The sequence below is a fragment of the Carassius carassius genome, chromosome 16 (genome assembly GCF_963082965.1).
Source record: "Carassius carassius chromosome 16, fCarCar2.1, whole genome shotgun sequence".
NCBI lineage: Eukaryota > Metazoa > Chordata > Actinopteri > Cypriniformes > Cyprinidae > Carassius > Carassius carassius.
This window is the reverse complement of record NC_081770.1, coordinates 17101233-17123515: the sequence shown is the minus strand read 5'-3', so window position 1 is coordinate 17123515 and position 22283 is coordinate 17101233. Positions and strand designations below refer to the sequence as shown.

Genomic DNA, 22283 nt, shown 5'->3' with positions numbered 1-22283 from the left:
ACCACGTTATCCATCACGCTCCCTATGGTCACAAAACGCTGGACTTTTGGAAGTTCCTAGGATAGCAAAGTCCACTAAAGGAGGTAGAGCTTTTTCACATTTGGCTCCCAAACTCTGGAATAGCCTTCCTGATAATGTTCGGGGTTCAGACTCACTCTCTCTTAAATCTAGATTAAAAACGCATCTCTTTCGCCAAGCATTCGAATAATGTATCTCTTAAATTGTGAGTGTAGTTACATCTGATCAAATGCGCATTCTTATTCTTTAGCTTGGGTTAAACTAATTAATTTTACTTTGTTGGACCAGCAGCTATGCTAATGATGTCTCTATTTGTTTTTTTATGTTTTGCCACAGGATTTACCACATTTGCCACATTTACAAGTGTGACTGCATCATATAATAATTGCTGTTAATAATGTTCATCGTCTGGCTGACTACGTCTTGTATTAATTTTTCTGAAAAATCCTGTCATATGTGCACAAACTGACAGTCACCACTTATAATCTACTACTAAATATTGTAGACATGTAATTTTCTGTAAAGTTGCTTTGTAAGGATTTGTATTGTAAAAAGCGCTATACAAATAAAATTGAATTGAATTGAATTGAGAGCAGGAAGTGAAATGAGTGATTGAAGGATAATTAAATATATAACATTGGAGGAAAAGGCCAATGCATGCATGTCTTCTTTACGCATTCCTGTATTTTAACCATGAAAGGCCAAGCAAAGCCTGTAACATGTGATGCGAGTCAGTCAGTTGCTCATTCAGTTGATGGTCAGTAAACCAGGAGCATCTCCAGTAACAGAGCACTGCGATCCTTCTCAACTCATCATGTCATCTGTATCTGTGAACAGTGAGCTTGTCTTCTACATTAATGGGAAGAAGGTATGTTTATATTACATATATATATATATATATTTTTTTTTTTTTTTTATGTGTGATTTGTCTTATCTGAAAATGGTAAAGTCCTGACTTTTGTCTTAATAGTTTTTTTTTTTTTGGCTCATAATATTATTAGTATATTACTATAGCTTTAATATTGATTTAATTCATAAATAAAAGTATACAATATTAAATTAGTTTTTCACTTAATTTGCTAATATCGTGAAAGAAGGAAAGCTGTTATTTAGATGTTATTATAATTACATCTACTGAGATAAATATCAAAATGTTCAAAGTGTCAGTTCATATAATCCTTTTTTTTCATCATTTACATTATTTACCTCATGTTATTCCAAACCTGTATAAGTTTCTTTCTTATGTTTTACACAAAAGAAGATATTGTGAAGAACCAAACAATTGTTGTTCCCCATTGACTTCCATGGTAGGGAAAGAAATACTAGGGACCAACAACTGTTTGAGGATGAAATGGCATGACTAAACATGCATGTCAGAATCATGGCACATGACAGTCAGCTGGATGCAGTATGATACCATGAAAATGATTTTCTACGCTTTAGACAGTCCATCATGTGTTTCTCCCTCCCACACACATAACATACATATCTGTCACACATGTGATATATAGGTTGGTCTCCAAAATCCAATCATGTCACGTGGCACACACTGAATGATGTTTGGCTTGATAGTTATTGCAAAATTTGAGCACAGTTGTCAGTTTTTGTTGTTTTTATGTAAAGATAGTGGAGAAGAATGCTGATCCAGAAGAGATGTTACTGGCTTACCTGCGAAGGAAAGGTATGGTAATTTCCATGTGACAATGCTCTCAAAAGGTGAAGTTACGTATATTTATTATACTTAAATTGAATATATTTATAATATTTACTTAAATGTGTTTAAGTTATGCAGAGAAAATTATATTTCAATGCATTTGTATTCCCAGAGAAACTTTGCATTTTGCGTTTGCGTTTTTTTTTTTTTTTTTTTTCATCACCCTACTTCCTTAAAGGCTCAGTATTTTGCACATCTTACAGGAAGAAATTTATAAAATGTGTTGTTTTTGTGTTCAGTGGGTCTGACAGGCACAAAGTATGGCTGTGGTGGAGGTGGATGTGGGGCCTGTACTGTTATGGTGTCCAGATATGACCCTATCCAGGAGACTGTGCTGTATCTTTCACTAATATAACAAAACTAACAGCATAAAATCTTGATGTGATGAAAAAACAAAGCAATGTTTGTTACCTGTGTTTTTCTGCATCAAACCATACAGATGTTGCTACACATCTCTAGATGTAACTCTCTTAAATGAAAAAGTCATCAATAAATGTGGTTTTATAATCTTTAACGCGTGCTTCAGTCACTGGTCGGTAAATGCATGTCTACAGCCCATTTGTTCTCTGCATGGTGCAGCGGTGGTGACCGTCGAAGGCATTGGAAGCACCAAGACTAAACTACATCCTGTTCAGGTACCTGATTCTCCTTCACAAACAAACTATAAATCATCTTTCAAAACAAGTATTTTCAGAGGTGGATGAAGTACACAAGTCAAGTACTTCAGTAAAAGTACAGATACCCTAATGCAATATTACTCCAGTAAAAGTATGAAGTACTCCCTTTCCATTTCACTCAAGTAAAAAAAAGTACTTTATTTTTAATTAAGCGTACTTCAATATTAAAAGTGATAGTAGCGCCAATTATTTCCTGTTCTTGGCTCATTTTGAGTAAGACTTGTGAATTCTATGAATTGTAAACTGGAGACTCGCTTTGATCGGATCATTTGAATCAGTGAGTTGTTGACTCAAGAACAGCTGCAGTGTGCTCAATAAAATTAGCAAATGATTCGTTCAGTGTGATTGCGAATCCATTTAACAGGCTTTTTGAAAAGTATCAGCTCCTTTACAAATCAAACACCGTCTTGTAGTGTGTGATGATTTCTCCAGTTCAAAATAACAAGGAACAATGTGTCTTTATGAAATGTGTTAGAGAAAAAAGTGTGATATTATGCTTAGGAATGTAGAGAAGTAAATTTAAAAATTTCCCAAAATAAAAATACTCCAGTAAAGTTCAGATACTTGAAAGTTGTACTTAAGTAATAGAGTAAAAATACTTAGTTACTGCTCACCACTGGATATGTTGAATGGGTAATCCAGAACACACCATTTACCTGTAGATACTTTTGTTGTTCATCAGGAGCGTATAGCAAAGGCTCATGGGTCTCAGTGTGGGTTTTGTACTCCTGGGATGGTGATGTCCATGTACACATTACTTAGAAATAACCCACAGCCCACCATGGAGGACATTCGAGAGACACTAGGAGGTTTTTAATAGAATTATCATTATCATTTTTAGAATTATGAATTCAAGCACAGAAAACGGGAATTTAAACATTCTGTTTTCTTTCTTCTAAGGGAACCTATGCCGTTGTACTGGATATCGACCAATAATTGATGGATTTAAAACATTCTGCAATGTAAGTACTGTTAACTCTTTGAAAAAGAAAACAATATCTACAAATCAAACAATTATGTGCTCTATAGTGACTTGATTCATATTTTTACAGACTCCGATATCTTGCCAAAATGGTGACGGAAATGGAAAATGTTGCATGGAAAACAGCAATTCTCACAACAATGAATCTATTGTAAGATAATATTTACACTTTAAAATCTTATAATTTCTTAAACATCATCACTAATTACAATAGTAATCTCATTATTGTTATAAAAAGACAGAGATTGGTGAATCTAGGTTATTAACTCTTCTACGACTGGTATTATTGGTAGATATCTGGAGAACTTTTCAGCATGGATAATGTCTTACCCCTTGACCCAACTCAGGATTTGATCTTTCCCCCAGAGTTACTGGTGAGCAAACTGTGTGTCCTTGTGTTAGCTAATAGAAATGTGAACATTTCAAACCACTATTTAATTTTTTCATTATATCCAACAGATTATTGGAAAGAAAAAAGATGGACGACTTTCCTTCCAGGGTGAAAAGGTCAGGTGGATTTCCCCAGCAGATCTGAAAGATTTAATCAAGCTGAAATCTGAATACCCCAACGCACCTCTATTGGTTGGGAACACAACCATAGGTTGGTTTCAAGAATTGCATCCATCCATTCATCCATCCATCCATCCAACCAACCAACCTGTTTCTGTTCTTATACAGGGCCAAAGATGAATCTGAAGGGAACTGTCCATCCTTTGGTGATCTATGGTGGAAGTATTCCAGAACTTCGAACTATCAAATGGAGAAACAATGGTAAATCATGGATAAATTGCCATTTCATATGCTTAGTTAGCAAATATTGAAGCTCAAAGTAAAATCAACAACAACATTCTTTTATTAAGGTGTAACTATAGGGGCAGGATGCAGTTTGTCTGTTTTGAAGGATGTTCTTCTGCAAGGAATCGAGGAACTCGGGCCAGAGAAAAGTAGGGTTTACCAGGCCCTCATTCAAACATTACAGAGTTTGGCCAGCAAACAGATACGCAACATGGCTGTGAGTAGCAAAAGAAAAAAAAAATACTTTGATGAATTAAATGGCTGAAATATTTATACACAAAAATGATATTAAGTTGGTAGCTAATGAAGTATTGCTAAATTACCATTTCATACAAGCCCAAAAGTAATTTTGATGACAAATTTGTGTTTAATTGCTTGTCTAAATTACATCTTTGTTTATGTTGGAAATTCAAGACCATTGGTGGAAATATCCTGAGTGCTAACCCCAAATATGACTTGAGCAGCATACTAGCAGCGGCAGAATGCACACTATACATTGTTTCTAATGGTAATGCCATTATATTTGTAAAAAATTTCCTATTACTGCCTTTTTGCAAAATTTCTCAGTTTACAATATATTTGACATGGAAAGTTATATTAGAATTACATTTTTCCATTGGGCTTTAATACAGATGGTGCTCGAGAGATTTGTTTAAGTGAAGAGTTTTTCACAGACTTTGGTAAAACAGCTCTACGACCAGATGAAATTCTGCTGGCTATTGACATTCCTCACTCAAGACCGGTACGTTCATCAAAATGGAGGATGCAGACTAAAGTTAATACTAGAACTAAAGCATATATAACAAAACTATTCAAGATTCAACAAACACACTTACCCTAAAAGACTATTAGTCATTGCTAATTCCATCTACTGAATTTTTTAACCACAAATTCATTTTTACAATACAAATACAATATGAATTTCAGTTTCCATTCTAAAAAAAAAAGCAAATCGCTTATCCCTTTGCTTTACAGTGGGAGTTTGTGTCAGCATTTCGCCAGGCACAACGCAGAGAGTTCGCCTTCTCCATAGTGAATTCTGGCATGAAGGTGGCATTCAGACATCACTCAAATGTAGTGGAAAACCTAGACATTTTTTATGGAGGTGTGGGACCAACTCTGGTAAAAGCCAGACTCACCTGTAAAGAGCTTATAGGAAGGTACAGCCATCTGAAGGTCTCCATAACTCACATTCAAAATCTTGTAAATGAGAGAACAGACTGTACACTATAATACTAAAGGTAACAAATACATTGCTTAGAAAAAGAAAAGCCAACAATTAACCATTAAATTAACAAAATAAAAAACAAAGAAAATCGGGTAAATACCGCTACTTGTATTATTTTGTGTTGCTAAATTGCATACATCACAGTCATTGAACACTGATTTTTGCTTTGCAGTAAATGGGATGAGAAACTTCTGGTAGAGGGAACGCAATTCTTAGAAGAAGAAATTTGTATACCCCCTACTGCCCCTGGTGGAAAGGAAGAGTATCGCAAGGCTCTAGTACTCAGCTTCTTTTTCAAGTTTTACATGCAAGTGCTGCTGGAGCTCCAACAGAAGGTATGATTATGACAATTATTAGTTTAAAAGCAGAACAATTTACTTAATACCAACTTAAATTGTTTTCTTTTTCTTATGTTGTCGCTTAAGGAGGTTGGCATGAATGATTTGCCATTAGAGTATCTCAGCGCATTAAAAACCTTCAAAAATGAGGTGCCACAAGGAAACCATTCTTTCCAGGTAGGCAGACCTGACTTAAAACAAAGCTTGCATTTTCATATTAAGTGTGATTAACAACATTCTCATTACCAATGAAATTATAGCTTGTACCAGAGACTCAATCTTCTAATGACCCGGTGGGACGTCCCAAAGTACACCAGGCTGCCCTTCAGCAGGCTACAGGAGAAGCTATATATTACGATGACATTCCATCTGTTAAAGGAGAACTTTTTGTTTCCATGGTTACCAGCACCAGGCCTCATGCAAAGATCATGTAAGTGGAAATATATTAGTTCATTATTCATGGAATAGCATATTTAAACAACAAATATGTGATCCTTTTGTTTCATTTTATTTTTTTCAACCCTATCAAACATTCCCAAAATTGAAAAACCATCACTAGACAAGGAATCCGCTTTTTCATCAACAGACCCATGCTACATGTTTAATTATTCCTCTTCTTCTTGTAAATTTTGCATCCCTACAGCTTGTTGATCCTCAGGATGTCAGTGTTGGACATTCCCTGCGTCTGTCTGATTTCCACAGTCCCATCATCGTTTTTTCATAGTGCATGATGGAAGTGTAGTCGTATGGAGTGTTTTGGTTGTTGGTGTTTTGCTGTTGTTTGATGTTCTCCCAGTTGATCTTGATGTACTGGTCACGAACACTCCTGGTTTGCTTGTGGTAGAAGCCCTTTGAAGGAACTCACCTTGCCACAATTTCTGCCAAGAGAAGAGTAGCACCTGAGAAGAGAGAAGAAACATATATAAATATAAACATTGTTTTGGACTAAGGTTGGTTAAATGTTTATGATTTATAAAATTGTACTCCCTCATCTTTGTTCTCAATACTGATATAGTCAGCCTGAGTTGATCTGGCCACAAAGCGGATGCAGGTTTTGGCGTTTGCAATCACTGGTCTGTCATAATAGGCTGCAAACAAAAATGACAACAACTTTAAAATGACATTACCATGAATCATATAGATTGCTTAATGATTTAAGGAGATTAACTCACACAACTAACTAAATACACTGCTCACTATGTAAGGGACCTCTGTTGCTTTCTGCATTTCCAACGCAGTCTAAAGTACCGGGAAGATTAGACAAATGGTCTGGTGACGTAGGTCTGCATATGTGTCTCAATACAAGGTACAAAAATTTTGGACGTGCATTCTCCGTTGTTCAGACTTTGCACATTCGACTCAGGAGTGTGATATCCGCGACGACGTAAATCCGGTAATTTTGCAAACAGCAGCGTACTTGAAAACATCAATCAGCTAGCCTTGGCTTCTGCAATTTTCCTCACTGTATACTTACAATAAAACGAAATAGGATATCAAATACCACTGCCTCCTTTTGTTTTCATTTAACCATAATAATAGCCGCAGAAATGTACTTAGTTCAGGGAAATGTATATATATACAGCCATTACAATGAAATGAAATATTATATCAATTGCTTCTTTTTATTTAAATTTTAACATATAGATAAATTGAATACAGGCCAAAGATTACCTGTTAGATTTACCCTAAACTAAATATATTTTATGTTTAACCACTAAAGAGACATCAGATCCAGCGGCGAATGTCAGAAGGACTAGCCAAGTAGAGACTGCTCTAGGCGGATACATGATCACTGAGCTCCCGCTGATCGCGTGGAGCTGATCGTCTTCGAAATCAGCGAAACACATTTTTAAATAGGGGCTGTTTTTATAAATTAACCGCAGATTTGAGTTTTAAACAACTACATTCTTGACTGAAATACTTTTACAATTAAATTTCATGACACAATAACAGTAATATTTTGAAAAAAATCTGAATAAATGGTGGTTGAAATCACAATGCTACGTGAACTCAACCAATCAGCATGTTTAGCGCCCAAGTCCCGCCCCCAAAAGTTCCGGAACTTTGAAAAAGTACTACCTTGCCAGCAGGGACTTTGTACGTTTTGTTCTAGTTAGTAAAGATGTGATTATGTTTGTCTGCTGAGGATTTTCTCAGTCAAAACCCTCTAGTTTTGTAATTTTCAGTAAATATATTGATACTTTGCAGATATCACTGCTATAATCTTACATTATTGTTGAATTACGGCATCTAAGTGACTTCAAATTTACACTATTTCGACTTTTTCTATATATAAATTTTTTTTTATAAGAAATTAAGGCTCATATTTCATCTTGAAGTTTTATTTGCTTTATCCCCCCAACATCATTTAGGAAAAACCATGAAAGACATAGACCATCACCATTTACATTAATAATCTGTGGATGGGTAAACCGTATTCAATTATCTCAAACAACACATCTATAAAGCTTGTTGATCCTAAGGATGTCAAGGTTAGACATATCCTGCCTCTGTCCGATTGCCACAGTTGCATTAGGAATGGGAGTGATGGTGTCCTTTCCAGCTTGGGTGGTGAAGGCTGTTCTTCCATAGTGCATGATGGAGCTGTAGTCATATGTGGTGTTTTGATTGTTGGTGTTCTGTATTTGGAAGTTGCTTGCCTTATCAGTTGGGACATACTCCCAGTTGATCTTAACATACTTGTCACGATCGCTCCTAGTGTGCTCATGGTAAAAGCCCAGAGCATGATTGAGCTCATGCTGAATGATGCCGTGATACACACAGCCTTGCCTGTTGAAGGAGACCACCTGTTTGCCACCAATTCTACCAAGATAAGAGTAGCACCTAAGAGAAAATAGAATCAATATATTATCACTCTGTGTTAAAAAGCTACACATTGTGAAAGAGTTTCTGCTAGGCCAGTTAAATGTTTTTGTGTAGTATAATTGTCCTCACCCATCTTTGTTCTCAATACTGATGTAATCAGTTTGATTTAATCTGGGTATGAAGCGAATGCAAGTCTTGTTGTGAAAGGTAGACATGGCATTCTTAATAATTGAGATGTCAATAGAGGCTGCAAACAAAATAAAACAAACAAAAAAAATTATACAAATTAAATGCATATGCTTAATGACTGAAAGTGATTCACTTACAGTATTCACTGCTCAGTATGTAAGGGACCTCCACTAGGTTGCTAGAGTTTTTCTTCCAAAAACAGTTGTTGTTGTTGTTGAGGCAGTAGAGAGCATTTTTGATTTTGGGAAACACCAGATCTCCTTCAAGAAGGTGTTCGGAAGATCCTGAAGTAAAAAAAAAAATTTTTTAATGAAAGAACTCAATATTTGCACATTCTAACACATTTTAGATATACTGCCCAATTTTGTGGAACCCTTCAGAGGAATCTACTAGATGCCTGACCTTTGTTGGTCTCCAGAAACTTTGAAGTGATGTCAACATTTCCAGGTATTGGTTGGAATGCAGGAGGGCCAGGCTTCTGATTATGAAAAAAGGAAAGTTGAACTGTATATTACTCTTACAATGAAAGTTTATCTCAGTGCATTGAGAGACTAGACTAGAATCTTACCCTGACAGGATTCGCCAAGGAAATGCCAACCAACAGTAGCAGAATGTAGTGGGAGGCTCTTGGTTCCATGTCGTCTGTGTGTAGAGATGTTCAGAATGCTCCTGAGCTGAAATTTGGTGACTGCATGGTTGAATCTGAACTTTATATTAACCTATGTAGGTGGGTCAACCAGGCATTGAACCTCAGTCTAACGGAAGGATTGTCTGAATTTACGTGTTAATCCAAAAACTTGCACAACCAGAGAAAGCACATATTGTTTCACTAATCCACTGAAATTAACAAATTTAATTTTTAAACTGTAAGAACAGACCCAAAACTGTGGTAAACAGGGTGTGTAGTCAAAACTCTCTCGAGACAGATTTACAATAAATGAATACATCATGTGCGTCATCTTGAGTTGAGGAGTAGATGTCATAATTCAGCTCATCATCATTTGGTATTTACTACCACCTAAATGTACCCAATATTCCTTTAGTCTTCCAGCTAACACTAACCCTAGCCCTTTCTTGGCAAATGTTTACAAGTCTCCAAGTTACTTTAGGAAAAGGTTAAGGTTACTTTCCTTTTTTATTTCCTTTTAATTTTTTTAAAGACAAATACAAGTTGATGTAGTATGCATGAGTGTGATGGGTATGTCATAATACTTTTAAAATTAAAATAAATCTGAGTGATTTAGTGAATCCAGTTGTACTTGTTATTTGCGACAAAATGAGAGAATTTGGGTGTTGACCAAGAGTAAAAGAGGATTTGCTCTGTCCTGGAGCTTAAATCTGTGTCTTCCATAAGCTTTGTTTTGTTATGACAGTTAGCACACACCTTTTCATTCTAGCATATGTCAATGCTACCCCACTATGCCGGAAGACAAAATAAAAGCTAAGCAAACATGTGTCTTCTGATAATTTATGACATCAGACATTTGATTTTAAGAAAAAAATTAATACAAAAATGACTGCATGTTAAATTTGTTATTAACTTGATTTGTCCTTACTCAGCCACACATGACAGAAGTTACACACCAACAAAAGACAAATACCATCACATCATTCGATTTTCCATTGACGGGAACGAGTACTACATTAAATTATCTGACATACCACATGCATTTAAAACTCATCCTCAGCATCCATAAAGCTTGTTGATCCTCAGGATGTCGATGTTGGACATTCCCTGCCTCTGTCCAATTTGCACTGTTCTATCAGGAATGGGTGTGATGGTTTCCAGCCCAGGCTGGATGGAGAAGGCGGTTTTTCCATAGTGCATGATGGAGCCGTAGTCGTATGGAGTGTTTTGGTTGTTGGTATTTTGTTTCTGGAAGTTGTAGGCCATATCAGGAGAGATGTTCTGCCAGTTGATCTTGACGTACTGGTCACGATCGCTCCTGGTTTGCTCATGGTAAAAGCCCAGGGCATGATTGAGCTCATGCTGAACGATGCCTTGATACACACAGCCTTGCCTGTTGAAGGAGACCACCTGCTGACCACCAGTTCTGCCAAGAGAAGAGTAGCACCTGAGAGGAGAGTAATAAGAGATGTTAGAAAATATCAATCTGATTTAAAGTTGGTAAACATAATCCAAAAGGTATGACTGTTCTCACCCATCTTTGTTCTCAATACTGATGTAGTCGGCCTGAGTTGATCTGGCCACAAAGCGGATGCAGGTTTTGGAGTGAAAGGTGGACATGGCGTTCGCAATCACTGATCTCTCATAACTCGCTGCAAACAAAAAGGACAACAGATTTAAAATTAGATCTACATGAATCGTAGATTTGTTCAATGAATGAAGGAGATTCACTCACAGAATTCACTGCTCACTATGTAAGGGACCTCCACTATGTTCTTAGAGTTTTTCTTCCAGAAACAGTTGTTGTTAAAGCAGTAGAGAGCATTTCTGGTTTTGGGAAACACAAGATCTCCTTCAATCAAGACTTCAGAAGATCCTGCATTTAAAGAGAAACATATTTATGAAATAATAAAACATATCTATACATCTCGACTGCAGTTTAACACTATTTTCTGAAACACATTGATGAATTTATAAGAAATCTACAAGGTGCCTGACCATTGTTGGACTCCAAAATCCTTGTAGTGATGTCCAGAGTTTCAGGTTCTGACACAAACACTCCTTCAAACCTTTCCTCCTGGAGGCAGAAACAGAGATGATAAAATGACTTATTTGAGGAACATTCATAATTTAAGGCAAAGTCTAGACCTGATCTTACCATGAGAGAAGACGCCTGTGAGATGCCAAAAAGCAGCAGCAGAATGGAGAGGGAGGCTCTTGTGTCCATGTCGTCTCAGTGTGTAGAGATGTTCAGGATGCTCTTGTGCTGAGCTTTGGTGTCTTTGTGCTGTCAGACCTGGACTTTATATTCACCTGAGTAGGTGGGTCTACTGGTGGATTATGGATAGGGTCTTAGTGTCCAGAGACTAATGTGTTTAACCAAAGGGAGTACACACTCCGTTAAGTCTAAAGCCTTGCAAAATAAAGGGAGGTACTCCAGCTTGTTTATCTAATTCATAGAATATATGGGCTGGACAATTTTTAATTTCTTTGACAATCCAAATCTCATTGTCTCAACTTTATTATCTTTACATAAGCTCTATAGATGCATCGGTGGCTCTAGCCATGCCTGGAGTGGTCACCTTCATCTCTGCCAAAGATGTTCCTGGTCAGAATCAAAGACTCTGGTTCAACAACCCAGAGGAGCTTTTTGCTGAAGAGGAGGTACCACAATAAATATTATCTGCTTTAAAGAAACATCGGAATACTAAATGATTTATATTTTCTAAATGATTATATTTTTCAAGCCTTACTATACTGTACATTAGTAGTTGTTACTACTTCTAAGTCAAGAATGCTTATTTTGCATTTCAGGTACATTGCAATGTTGTGTCTTGTCGGTTTGCCCTTTGCAGGTCATTTGTGTAGGGCAGATTATTGGTGCCATCGTGGCTGAAACCAGAGAACAAGCCAAACGAGCAGCCGAGCAGGTGGTCATATCATACGAGGACATCCAACCTGTTTTTTTCACTATAGAGGTATTTGTAAATCATATGCGGAAAATAATTTATAATGGAGTGCTAATCAAAAGACGAGGAGCAGCAGGTTTATCTAATTCTACTAATCACATCAAGGTTTTTTTTTTCTTTTTTTTTTTTTTTTAAGGAGGCCATAGAACACCAGTCATTTTTTGATCCCAAGAGAAAACTGGAAAGAGGAAAAGTGGAAGAAGGGTTTGAGAAAGCAGACCACATACTACAGGGTTTGTACAATTAAATCGGAATCTAATTTGAATCTCTCCATACAAAATACTTTTTTAAACTAGTATTTGAATTTTTTATACAATGCACATTATCATTTCACAGGTGAGCTGTATATGGGTGGTCAGGAACATTTCTACATGGAAACTCAGGGACTGGTTGCAATTCCTAAGCAAGAGGCAGGTGAACTGGAGCTTTATGTTGCCAGTCAGCATGCAGCTTATACTCAGGTCTGTATTGCTCCATTGACATAAACTGATGAGTTTATTTCTCAATTGTTGGACTAATTTCCTATTTTTAACAGGAAGTGGTGGGCATCACTCTCGGAATTGACTCCAATAAGATCACGTGTCATGTGAAGAGGCTAGGAGGTGGATTTGGGGGTAAAGTCATGAAGATTGCATCATTATCCGCCATCGCTGCTACAGCTGCTTACAAGTATGGCAATATGAGACTTGTATCTTTTATAGAAGGACTCTTATTTATTTGCTTGTGTATTTTCCTTTATTGCTTATCTTAAATGCTGTTTACTTGTTTCTGTGGCATGCAAAGATAGTATACTATGAAAGGTTTTTTTTACACAATGCTAAAGCTAAGTACACTGTCTGTACACTCAAATTTAACCACAGGACTGGCCGTGCTGTGCGATGTGTACTAGAACGTGAAGATGACATGCTAATCACCAGTGGCAGGTCTCCTTTCTTGGGAAAGTACAAGGTAATGTGTTACTATTGGTAACAGTATTTTGTCTGGATAAATGTGCAACAAAACAACAGCTTATGTTCTGCCTTTTTCCTACAGGTTGGATATTTGAATGATGGAACAATCCTGGCTGCTGATATCACATACTACAGTAATGGAGGATGCACTCTTGATGAATCCTCTTTTGTATGTTGGTTTTCAAGACTTAAACCAGAAAAAATGAAATGTTTTAAATTTATAAATTACCAATCCCTGGAACTTTGAGCTAGGTTACCTTAAAGGGCGCCTATTATGCCCCTTTATACAAGGTGTATTATTGGTTTTGGGTGTCCCGAGAATGTGTCAGTGAAATTTTAGCACAAAATACCCACAGATCTTTTATTATAAAATCTGGAATTTGCCTTTTTTGAGGCGATTCTAAAAACAGAGCTCCTTCTGTGTTTATGACTTTAAATGCAAATTAACTGCATATGAAAGTGAAAGTGAAAGTGAAAAGTGAAAGTGAAGTGACATTCAGCCAAGTATGGTGACCCATACTCAGAATTTGTGCTCTGCATTTAACCCATCCGAAATGCACACACACACAGCAGTGAACACACACACACACTGTGAGCACACACCCGGAGCAGTGGGCAGCCATTTATGCTGCGGCGCCCGGGGAGCAGTTGGGGGTTCGATGCCTTGCTCAAGGGCACCTAAGTCGTGGTATTGAAGGTGGAGAGAGAACTGTACATGCACTCCCCCCACCCACAATTCCTGCCAGCCCGGGACTCGAACTCACAACCTTTCGATTGGGAGTCCGACTCTCTAACCATTAGGCCACGACTTCCCACACAGTCTCCAGAAGAGGGTATCCTGCATATGTCTCTCTGCTTTGCATACCTACTATAATAAACAGCCAGTAGAAGCAACATAACAGAGCGAGAGAAGCAGTGCTCAGCCATACATATCGGAAGCCTTCACAATAGGTCAGTCTCTAAGTCACATACATTGTATCTTTTGTAATTTACTTCCAGATCATGGAGAAAGCTCTCCTTCACATGGATAATGGCTACAAGATTCCAAATCTACGAGGACGTGGACTGGTGTGCAAGACTTACTTACCATCATATACAGCCTTCCGAGGCTTTGGCGGACCTCAAGGGTTAACCATCATTGAGAGCGTGTTACATGAGGTGGCTGCCAGGTGTGGCTTACCTGCACACCAGGTGGGATTAAATACTTAAAGTTGATTAAATGGTATTCAAACAGTCTTAATGGGTTAAGATTTTAACTGGCAAACAAAAAAATTTATGTTAAAAAACCTACAACTGTAGTCCGATCATGATAAAACTGGAGTTTTCATTTGAACTCTCTAAATACACAATCTAAAATATATAAATCTATTGTACAGGTGAGAGACATTAACATGTACAAGGACGAGAAATGCTACACCCACCACAAGCAGCTCTTTTCTCCTTGTGACATGGTACGGTGCTGGAATGAGTGTCTTGAGAAATCTGACTATACCCATCGATGCCTGTCCATCAAGCAGTTTAATGCTCACAACCACTGGAAGAAGAGAGGGATCTCCATTGTCCCACAGAAATTTGGAATTGGATTCTCCAAAGGTTTCTACAACCAGGTGGGTGAAAACGTGCAAGACAGCACATAAAATGGTGCACTATCACTTTAAAGCTTTTCACTATTTATTTGTCAATACTATTACAAAGAATATCCAATATTGGACCATTTATTTGGAATTCATTACAGGGAGCAGCATTGGTAAACGTCTACAAAGATGGATCGGTTCTGATCTCACATGGAGGAACCGAGATGGGTCAAGGTATCAACACCAAAGCCATACAGGTGCGATGAGTCTCAGTGTTGAACAATGGATTCAAATACAAATATTACATGAAATATGCCACTTAGAGATTGGTAATGTCAACCTTCACATTCAAATTGCAGATTGCAAGTCGCATTCTGAAGGTTCCAATGTCTTCGATCCACATCAAGGAGACCTGCACAGGAAATGTGCCCAATGCTGCGCCATCTGCTGCATCCTTTGGCACGGATGCTGTCGGGATGGCAGTCAAGGTATAGGAACAGTAACTGATATAGTATTTATACAAATGTCTTTTTCACGACTGAGATTGTACTATTTTGCATTAAGGATGGTTGTGAGAAACTGATGAGACGTCTGGAGCCACTCATTAAGAAACATCCCCAATTCACCTGGCAACAACTGGTTAGTAAGATTGACATGCAAGTACTCAACTGTATAATACAAACTTAATTACTGATGGACAGCCAAATTAAAATCACTTAATTGTTGTTATGTTTCCAGGTTGTGGAAGCATATTGCCAGAAGATCAGTTTGTCAGCAACAGGTTTCTTTATGTATGTCTTTAACCTTGTACTAGCGTAAAGAAAAATATTGAGTTATCTGGGATTAGATACTGTTAAAGTGTCTTAATAATAAATAAATATTCAATTTTATAAACAATTTGCTTATACCAGGGGCCCCCATACCAGTGTTGACTGGGAAAAGAGTGAAGGCAACGCGTACTACTACTTTACTTTCGGGGCCTGTTGCTCAGAGGTGGAAATTGACTGCTTGACAGGAGATCACAAGGTGCTTGTCTTGTCTTTTTTTTTTTTTTTTTTATATTCATAAATATTAATATGATTTGGCTATGGAACTTAGATATCATATCAGTAAAGATTCATGAGCAGTTATTGACGTGTGTCTATGGCTTGGATTCATAAAGCTGCAATTTTTCTGATTGTGTGCAAGTTTACACTTTGAATATTACAATTTTGTGGACTGTGAAATTATATTTTACAGAACATTAGAACTGACATCGTGATGGATGTTGGCCGGAGCATAAACCCTGCTCTGGATGTTGGACAGGTATTTAAGATATGTTATTATTGTACCTCAGATAAAAACAGTTTAGTTAATTAGGGTATAAATCAGTGACCATAAACTACAGATATTGATAAATGTGTGCGTTTACAGGTGGAGGGAGGTTTTGTCCAGGGAATTGGGCTCTATACTATAGAGGAGTTGCAGTTTTCTCCTGAGGGTGTGTTGTTGACCAGGGGACCCTCTCGGTATAAAATCCCAGCTCTGTGTGACATCCCTCCTCAGCTTAACGTCCACCTGCTGAGAAACGCAGACAATCCTCACGCCATCTACTCATCAAAGGTAAGACAAAAAACCCTGAATATCAACACAAGTTCAAACAAAATCAAAGCTGTTTAAGTAAAAATAAATAGCAAATAACTAGCCATATTTACCTTTCAGTGATAACTGCAGACATAACAATTACCAAATTTGCGTCTAGGCTTCTATGATAAAAAAAAAAAAAAAAAAAACTCTTCAGGTCAGGCAGGTTAACAGCAGACTTCAATCATTTGAGCACATTAAACAATGTTTGCAACCTTTACTTCTTCAGTAATATTACATTCTGAATAAAACAGGATATTTATGCACAGTGGGATTTTATTATTTGTTGAAATATTGGTTATAAAGGGATTTTTTAATTTTTTTTATAGGGGATCGGGGAGCCTCCTGTGTTTTTCGGCTGCACTTTGTTCTTCGCCATTAAAGAAGCAATTGCAGCCGCAAGGAGAGAGAGAGGCCTGAGTGAGAGTTTTCCTTTCTCTTCTCCTGCTACTGCAGAAAAGATACGTATGGCCTGTGAAGACTGCTTTACCAAGATGGTCAGTGAACATTGTTTATACAGTAAATGCATATTCATAATTAAAAAAAATCTACATTTTTGTTTTTAATATATTATAATACACTATAATACATTTAATAGATTTCATTTGTCATTATTACTAGCTCCTATGAATAAATGTACGATTTTATAATTTACTTTTTTCTCTCTCTCTCTCTCTCTCTCTCTCAAACAGAATTCACCAGACAGGAAAGTAAAAACCAAACCTTGGGCCATCAACGTGTGAAGAAAAACATTTGTAATGCCTCATTTAAACAAGCTGTCACTTCCTTTTCATTGAGACTTTGAGCTCATAAACTGGATATCAGGCTTCCTTAATATTTTTATTATGCAGTTAATGTTAATAACTTTCTTAGTCAATAGTAGGATGTAGATTTATTTAATTCACATTTATTATAATAACTGTTAAAGCAAACCCTAAGTGTCACGTGAACCGATTTATGTGAGATTAAAATAAAAATTTTAATAATAAGCTTGAATAACAATAAATAGTTCTTGAGATATGATTGCATGCATGTTTTTTTGTTTTGTTTTTGTTTTAGTAGATCATAGTTAATAATAGTTGAATGTTAAATCAGGTGGCTTTGTGTTTAGATATAACAAAATGTCTTGTGATTTGATAGGGGCTTTAAATCAGAACAAAACATAATAACAGGATTATGATGATGTTGTCATATGTTCAGAGCCCATGGCTGAGCTGGTTCAGAGGCTGAAATACTATGTGCAACCTACCAAAAACAAAACGTTATTAATATTTCAATATCACAGTCAAATAACTTTTTTTTTTTTTTACCATATTTAAATTGACTAGGTATTAGTTTAATCTAGATTTAGACTCAAAAAGCACAAATGGGTTACTGTAACTCTCACACCATCTTTGTGTGTGGCACAAGCCAGACATGCCCGCTCTTGGGATGCAGGGCTGAAACGGGTCAGTTAAAACTGCTCTATTTGGGCTGCAGTCACAGCGTTTTTAATAGCAAAGAATACAGAACTGTCCAGAGACATTGTCAGCTGTCTGATCCCCTGAAACAAGAGGATCAGCTTTAGTTTGCAGTGATGTTACATCTAGAACAGATCTGGAAAATCACTAAAACGTTTGTATGAAATAACAAAACTTGGTTGCAGTATTATGTTTAAATGCACTTAAGTCATAAAGTGAACCACAATAATTCCACAAAATCGAAATAAATGCACACAGAAGTGAACTCAATCTCACTGCAGCCCATTTATAAATCCTTAGGAACTTTCGGGATAACTAAGTACACAACTGCATGAAATATATCACACTGTGTAAGTAGTTTTTGGACATTTTAATACAAACATCTTACATAATGTGTTTTAATAGTTTGTCCACTTTACCCAGTTCTGCCATGCTCCTTTGGGATTCTTCTTTCTGACTGGTTTCTAGTCTGTTGTAGAGTATTTGGCAGGCATCCTGTAAAAGTATGATTTCAATCGAAAAACAGATATTAAAGCTTAAAAAAGTTTTATAGTGCATTTTATGATTTCTTCAAATTTGCCTCCTGTGGATCATAGAACCTTCAAGGTCATCAAATCATGTTGTCCATATTATCCGGTGTTTCAAAATCTGGTGTTCGGCATCTTCACAGCCATTCCATTAGCGTCAGCACTAAAGGACGCAACAGACTTGCATTTATTTGGGACGCATTGTGTGCTGGTCTCAGAGATGTGGATAAGAGAAGCAGGAATATTCAGCTCTCGACTCGCCACCTTTGAGAAAACAGCTGAGATCAGCCCAAAAACTATGAAATGGTTGCAGATAAGTGCACAAAGCTGGAAACGGTACCTGTTTGACTTTAGTGTGTACACCTTGGCCCATTTTCGTTCTGCTGTGGCTCATAGCACAGCCCCATCCTTATAAAAATGCAAAGGAGCGGCAGCCTTCGGTGTAAACACACATAAATGCCAACAGATCATTTGTAGTTCATTTAAATTAATATAAAAGACACTGTGGCATGGTTTAGGAGAATGTAACCTGGTTGAGGAAGACTTCAGCAAACCCAATGATATATTTGATGGGTATAATGGCGATTCCTCTCTTTTTGAGCTAGTTCTGCATAAACGTACATTTTAAACCTGACCATAAGATGGCGCCAGACGCCAATGCGTAATTAACGCATCTGACCACAAGATGGAGGCAGAAGCAAGAACAATAACAACCACCAAACCCAGCTCTACATAAAGTTATATTTATTCAGAATAATCCATATATTAAACACAAAGAGTAATGTTTCATTGTTTCCACTTTTTAAGTTAAAGAAATCACATTTTAAACTACGAAATCATAGGCTATTCACAGCAGTTTCCCCTCAAGACTACAGACTTTTTCACTGTTAATGAGCCGAAGACACACACACACACACACACACATACAGGAACCCTGCTGTGACCCCCTGTGAAGTGTGATCAGGGAACCCCTACAGAGATTATCACACTTTAATACCCTACACAGTCAGAAATCTCTCCCAACAGGCATTTAGGATTAACTAACACACTAACACAAATGCAAAAACGCACACATGCAGTTATGCGTGAGATATGGCACTGACAAAATCATGTCAATAAACACAACTTCTCACACACACAAAGGTGTTAAATTCTAAATTATATTACTCAAGTACATGCAGTTTAAGACACGCCTATTAAATGCCTCTACTGAGTGGTCCACACCCTTATATGTTTTTTTTTGTAATGTTTATATATATATATATATATATATATATATTTTTTTTTTTTTTTTTTTTTTTTTTTTTTTTTTCACCAAGGCTGCATTTACCAGATTTTTTGGATACTTTTAAACATTTCAAAATGTATTCCTGTGATCATTACTCCAGTCTTCAATGTCACATGATCCTTCAGAAATCAATCTAATATGCTGATTTTCTTAATATTTCTGTGGAAATATATATATATATATATATATATATATATATATAATATATATTATATTGTATATATACATTTGAGGAACAGTGGCAAAGGTTAAGCTAGACTCAAGGTTACACATTGCTAATCATTGTAATGGAATGTTTACTTTCACTCAACATGACCATGAGTCTTCGATTTCTTGACAATCATGGCTAATGGTTCACTTCAGTAACTTTACTGTTACTAGCTGGGATCTTTAGCCACGGCACTACAACACCTAGCTAGCCTTGCTAAAATATGTCTCTGAATCATTGTCAGAAGTAGCAAGTACATTGTTCACAAGCATTACATTGGCTAAGTGGTTTTTTGAAGTAGAATAACTCTCACAGAATCAAGCTAAGTAGCCACATAGCATGACAAAACTGTTTTAAAGAGCCATTACACAGCATCGATTCAGTTTTAAGAGCAGCTGTTAAACAGATCTACCAAGCTGTCCGTTAGAAATATATATATTTTTTAATAAAAAAATTTAAAAAAATGTTCAAAAAAGTGCCATATTTGTGTACAAACATCTGATTAGCATCTTTAAAAGAACAGATTCAGATACATTTGTTTCATAAACCACTAAAACATCTGCTGATAGTCACAGTGGGAAACGTTTTAGCAACCTATTACAGCTAACCAAGGAACAACAAAGCTACTTTTTTAAGTAGCTATCTTACATAACTCTGCCATTTTATTTGCTGCTTATGTTAAATTTAAGGAGGTTTGTAATACATGGAGAAAGCTCTCCATTAGTATTTCCATTATTCGAATATGCCATCTTTGCTAATGGCAACAGAACCTATTTAGGCGACAAATAAACTGTAAAAGCCGTGTGATCAATCCTTCTGAAGCCACAGGGAATCACAACAACACTGAATGATTGATGGAATCGAGCACTGGTAAAATATCTACTTTTAATATAATGAAATATCTGTGGTTACATATGTAGTAGGCAAAAATATTTTGTCAGAATTCTTGACTAATTTTAAATGTCTGTCAGTGGAGAAAGATGCTAATCATGCTAAAGCTAACCAGCACATCACTGGCTGGCCTACAGGGCCACATTTATGAAACGTACTGAACAAACAGAATGAACGCATATGTCATCCATAAGTCTATTAGTTGGTATATTGTTATGATAAGTTAGATGCTTAAACAGTTTTACAAACTATTTAAGCAGTTTTTTTTTTTTAAGTCTGTGTGTGATTCATGAATAAGCCCTTCTGGATGTACTGTATAATGCAAAAAGTAAATAAATAAATCATATATTCTTTTAGTTAAGAATTTAAATTTATGCTGCAGCCATTCAAGCATATTTGTTTTCCTATTCAGACACCTATGGAGAGGTTTACGTTTCTCATTATTCCCACAATATTTTGTCACCGCCTTGATGTTTTTGTATGTGTGGAGCGCTAAACATGTTCATATACTGTTCCTCCTTTATTTCTTTTGTTTCTCTCCCTTCCATCCCCCTTTTTATGAACAGAAAGACACACATCTGCTTTCCATCACACCTTTACAGCCATGACATGGCTCTCTTGTATTCCTTTCATCTCTGTCCAGTTTTTTCACTCACTGTCTTACCTTTTGGTCTGTATTCATCATATTTTCTGTACTCTTTTTCTGGTTTTCATGAAGCCAGTCCCTTCTGTAACTGTCGCCCTGGATCTGTTAACTGAGATTAAGTGAGTGTGTTTTCTTTGTGTGTGTATGCGTGTGTGTGTGAGTGTTTACTCAGGTCTTATAATCACAGACTAAAGCAGTGGAGATGCTGACAGAAGAAAACTCATGTTTGGCTAGTCACAGTCTAGCACAAGACAGCACAGTTACATTGGATCCTGTCAAATACAGTCTTTTGATATGTGGTTTGGTCATATGGTTTTTTATATTAAATTTTTTTTTTGCATCGAATGTGCTGTACCATATACCATTCTTTGACCAAACAAGCTTGATTGTTTGAGCCAATTTAGCTTTTTCCAGCCTAGTTGGGAGGTCAAACAGTTTGCAGTTTGTTGGTGCTGCTTGTGTTGCATAAATTGCACAGTTTAACTTTACTTATACATGTTTTCACCACATTTAGAACCACATGCTTCAGTCCGTTATTATCCAAGATGCAGCTGCCTATTAGTCATGATGGAGAGAAACAAAGAGCGTCCTGTTTATAGGCTGATCAATTCGACATGCAGGCGATTTGCTTTGCCGAAACATCCAACAAGTGTTGTTTAAAATAGACTCATAAATGCACATCCATGCATACACACATTTACATTTACGCACACAGTAACCCATTTTGAATACATTTTTATTCAATAAATTAT

The 22283-nt window shown here is 36.7% G+C and overlaps 3 protein-coding genes and 1 long non-coding RNA gene across 5 annotated transcripts; 1 reads left to right on the top strand and 3 right to left on the bottom strand.

Moving 5' to 3' along the window:
• The first annotated feature begins 743 nt into the window (after window positions 1-743).
• Window positions 744-17363, top strand: aox5 (aldehyde oxidase 5). Its single transcript, XM_059569313.1, has 35 exons — window positions 744-886; window positions 1642-1699; window positions 1972-2068; window positions 2259-2367; window positions 3092-3218; window positions 3310-3371; window positions 3462-3542; window positions 3685-3765; window positions 3851-3992; window positions 4070-4162; window positions 4252-4403; window positions 4601-4694; window positions 4819-4928; window positions 5162-5346; window positions 5587-5749; window positions 5840-5929; window positions 6013-6182; window positions 11933-12059; window positions 12251-12373; window positions 12501-12597; window positions 12701-12825; window positions 12900-13033; window positions 13225-13312; window positions 13397-13483; window positions 14314-14505; window positions 14691-14921; window positions 15050-15145; window positions 15248-15376; window positions 15453-15527; window positions 15627-15679; window positions 15800-15914; window positions 16128-16193; window positions 16302-16490; window positions 16841-17008; window positions 17204-17363. Exons 1-35 carry the CDS (start codon window positions 773-775, stop codon window positions 17252-17254), a joined length of 4074 nt encoding a protein of 1357 aa, XP_059425296.1. The 5' UTR covers window positions 744-772; the 3' UTR covers window positions 17255-17363.
• he1.3 (hatching enzyme 1, tandem duplicate 3) lies at window positions 8085-9852 on the bottom strand. The gene is made up of 5 exons (XM_059569316.1): window positions 9336-9852; window positions 9170-9245; window positions 8905-9051; window positions 8708-8825; window positions 8085-8596 (listed from the first exon to the last, which is right to left on the bottom strand). The coding sequence occupies exons 1-5, from the start codon at window positions 9402-9404 to the stop codon at window positions 8200-8202; spliced, it is 807 nt and encodes a 268-aa protein (XP_059425299.1). The 5' UTR covers window positions 9405-9852; the 3' UTR covers window positions 8085-8199.
• On the bottom strand, window positions 10286-11698 carry LOC132159726 (hatching enzyme 1.2-like). 2 transcript variants are annotated; one of them, XM_059569315.1, is made up of 5 exons: window positions 11554-11698; window positions 11394-11472; window positions 11131-11271; window positions 10930-11047; window positions 10286-10842 (listed from the first exon to the last, which is right to left on the bottom strand). In XM_059569315.1, the coding sequence occupies exons 1-5, from the start codon at window positions 11620-11622 to the stop codon at window positions 10452-10454; spliced, it is 798 nt and encodes a 265-aa protein (XP_059425298.1). In that variant the 5' UTR covers window positions 11623-11698; the 3' UTR covers window positions 10286-10451. The 2 variants fall into 2 exon arrangements, with proteins under 2 accessions (XP_059425298.1, XP_059425297.1); XM_059569314.1 differs by having other exon boundaries at window positions 11394-11637.
• LOC132159729 (uncharacterized) lies at window positions 15014-16829 on the bottom strand. The gene is made up of 2 exons (XR_009437900.1): window positions 16583-16829; window positions 15014-16477 (listed from the first exon to the last, which is right to left on the bottom strand). It is a non-coding gene; the product is annotated as an uncharacterized LOC132159729 (long non-coding RNA).
• Window positions 17364-22283: the final 4920 nt, after the last annotated feature.

Bases quoted from the DNA above. Each gene is read 5' to 3' on its own strand.
- aox5 (XM_059569313.1), top strand. From the start codon at position 773: ATGGTCAGTAAACCAGGAGCATCTCCAGTAACAGAGCACTGCGATCCT. The intron at 3,543-3,684 runs GTAAGATAATAT...TATTATTGGTAG, and splicing joins CTCACAACAATGAATCTATT to ATATCTGGAGAACTTTTCAG. The intron at 15,680-15,799 runs GTATGTCTTTAA...TGCTTATACCAG, and splicing joins TCAGCAACAGGTTTCTTTAT to GGGCCCCCATACCAGTGTTG.
- he1.3 (XM_059569316.1), bottom strand. From the start codon at position 9,404: ATGGAACCAAGAGCCTCCCACTACATTCTGCTACTGTTGGTTGGCATT. The intron at 9,246-9,335 runs GTAAGATTCTAG...TTTCATAATCAG, and splicing joins CCTTGGCGAATCCTGTCAGG to AAGCCTGGCCCTCCTGCATT. The intron at 9,052-9,169 runs GTCAGGCATCTA...TTTTTACTTCAG, and splicing joins GTTTCTGGAGACCAACAAAG to GATCTTCCGAACACCTTCTT.
- LOC132159726 (XM_059569314.1), bottom strand. From the start codon at position 11,622: ATGGACACAAGAGCCTCCCTCTCCATTCTGCTGCTGCTTTTTGGCATC. The intron at 11,272-11,393 runs GTCAGGCACCTT...CTTTAAATGCAG, and splicing joins GATTTTGGAGTCCAACAATG to GATCTTCTGAAGTCTTGATT. The intron at 10,843-10,929 runs GTGAGAACAGTC...CTCTCCTCTCAG, and splicing joins AGTATTGAGAACAAAGATGG to GTGCTACTCTTCTCTTGGCA.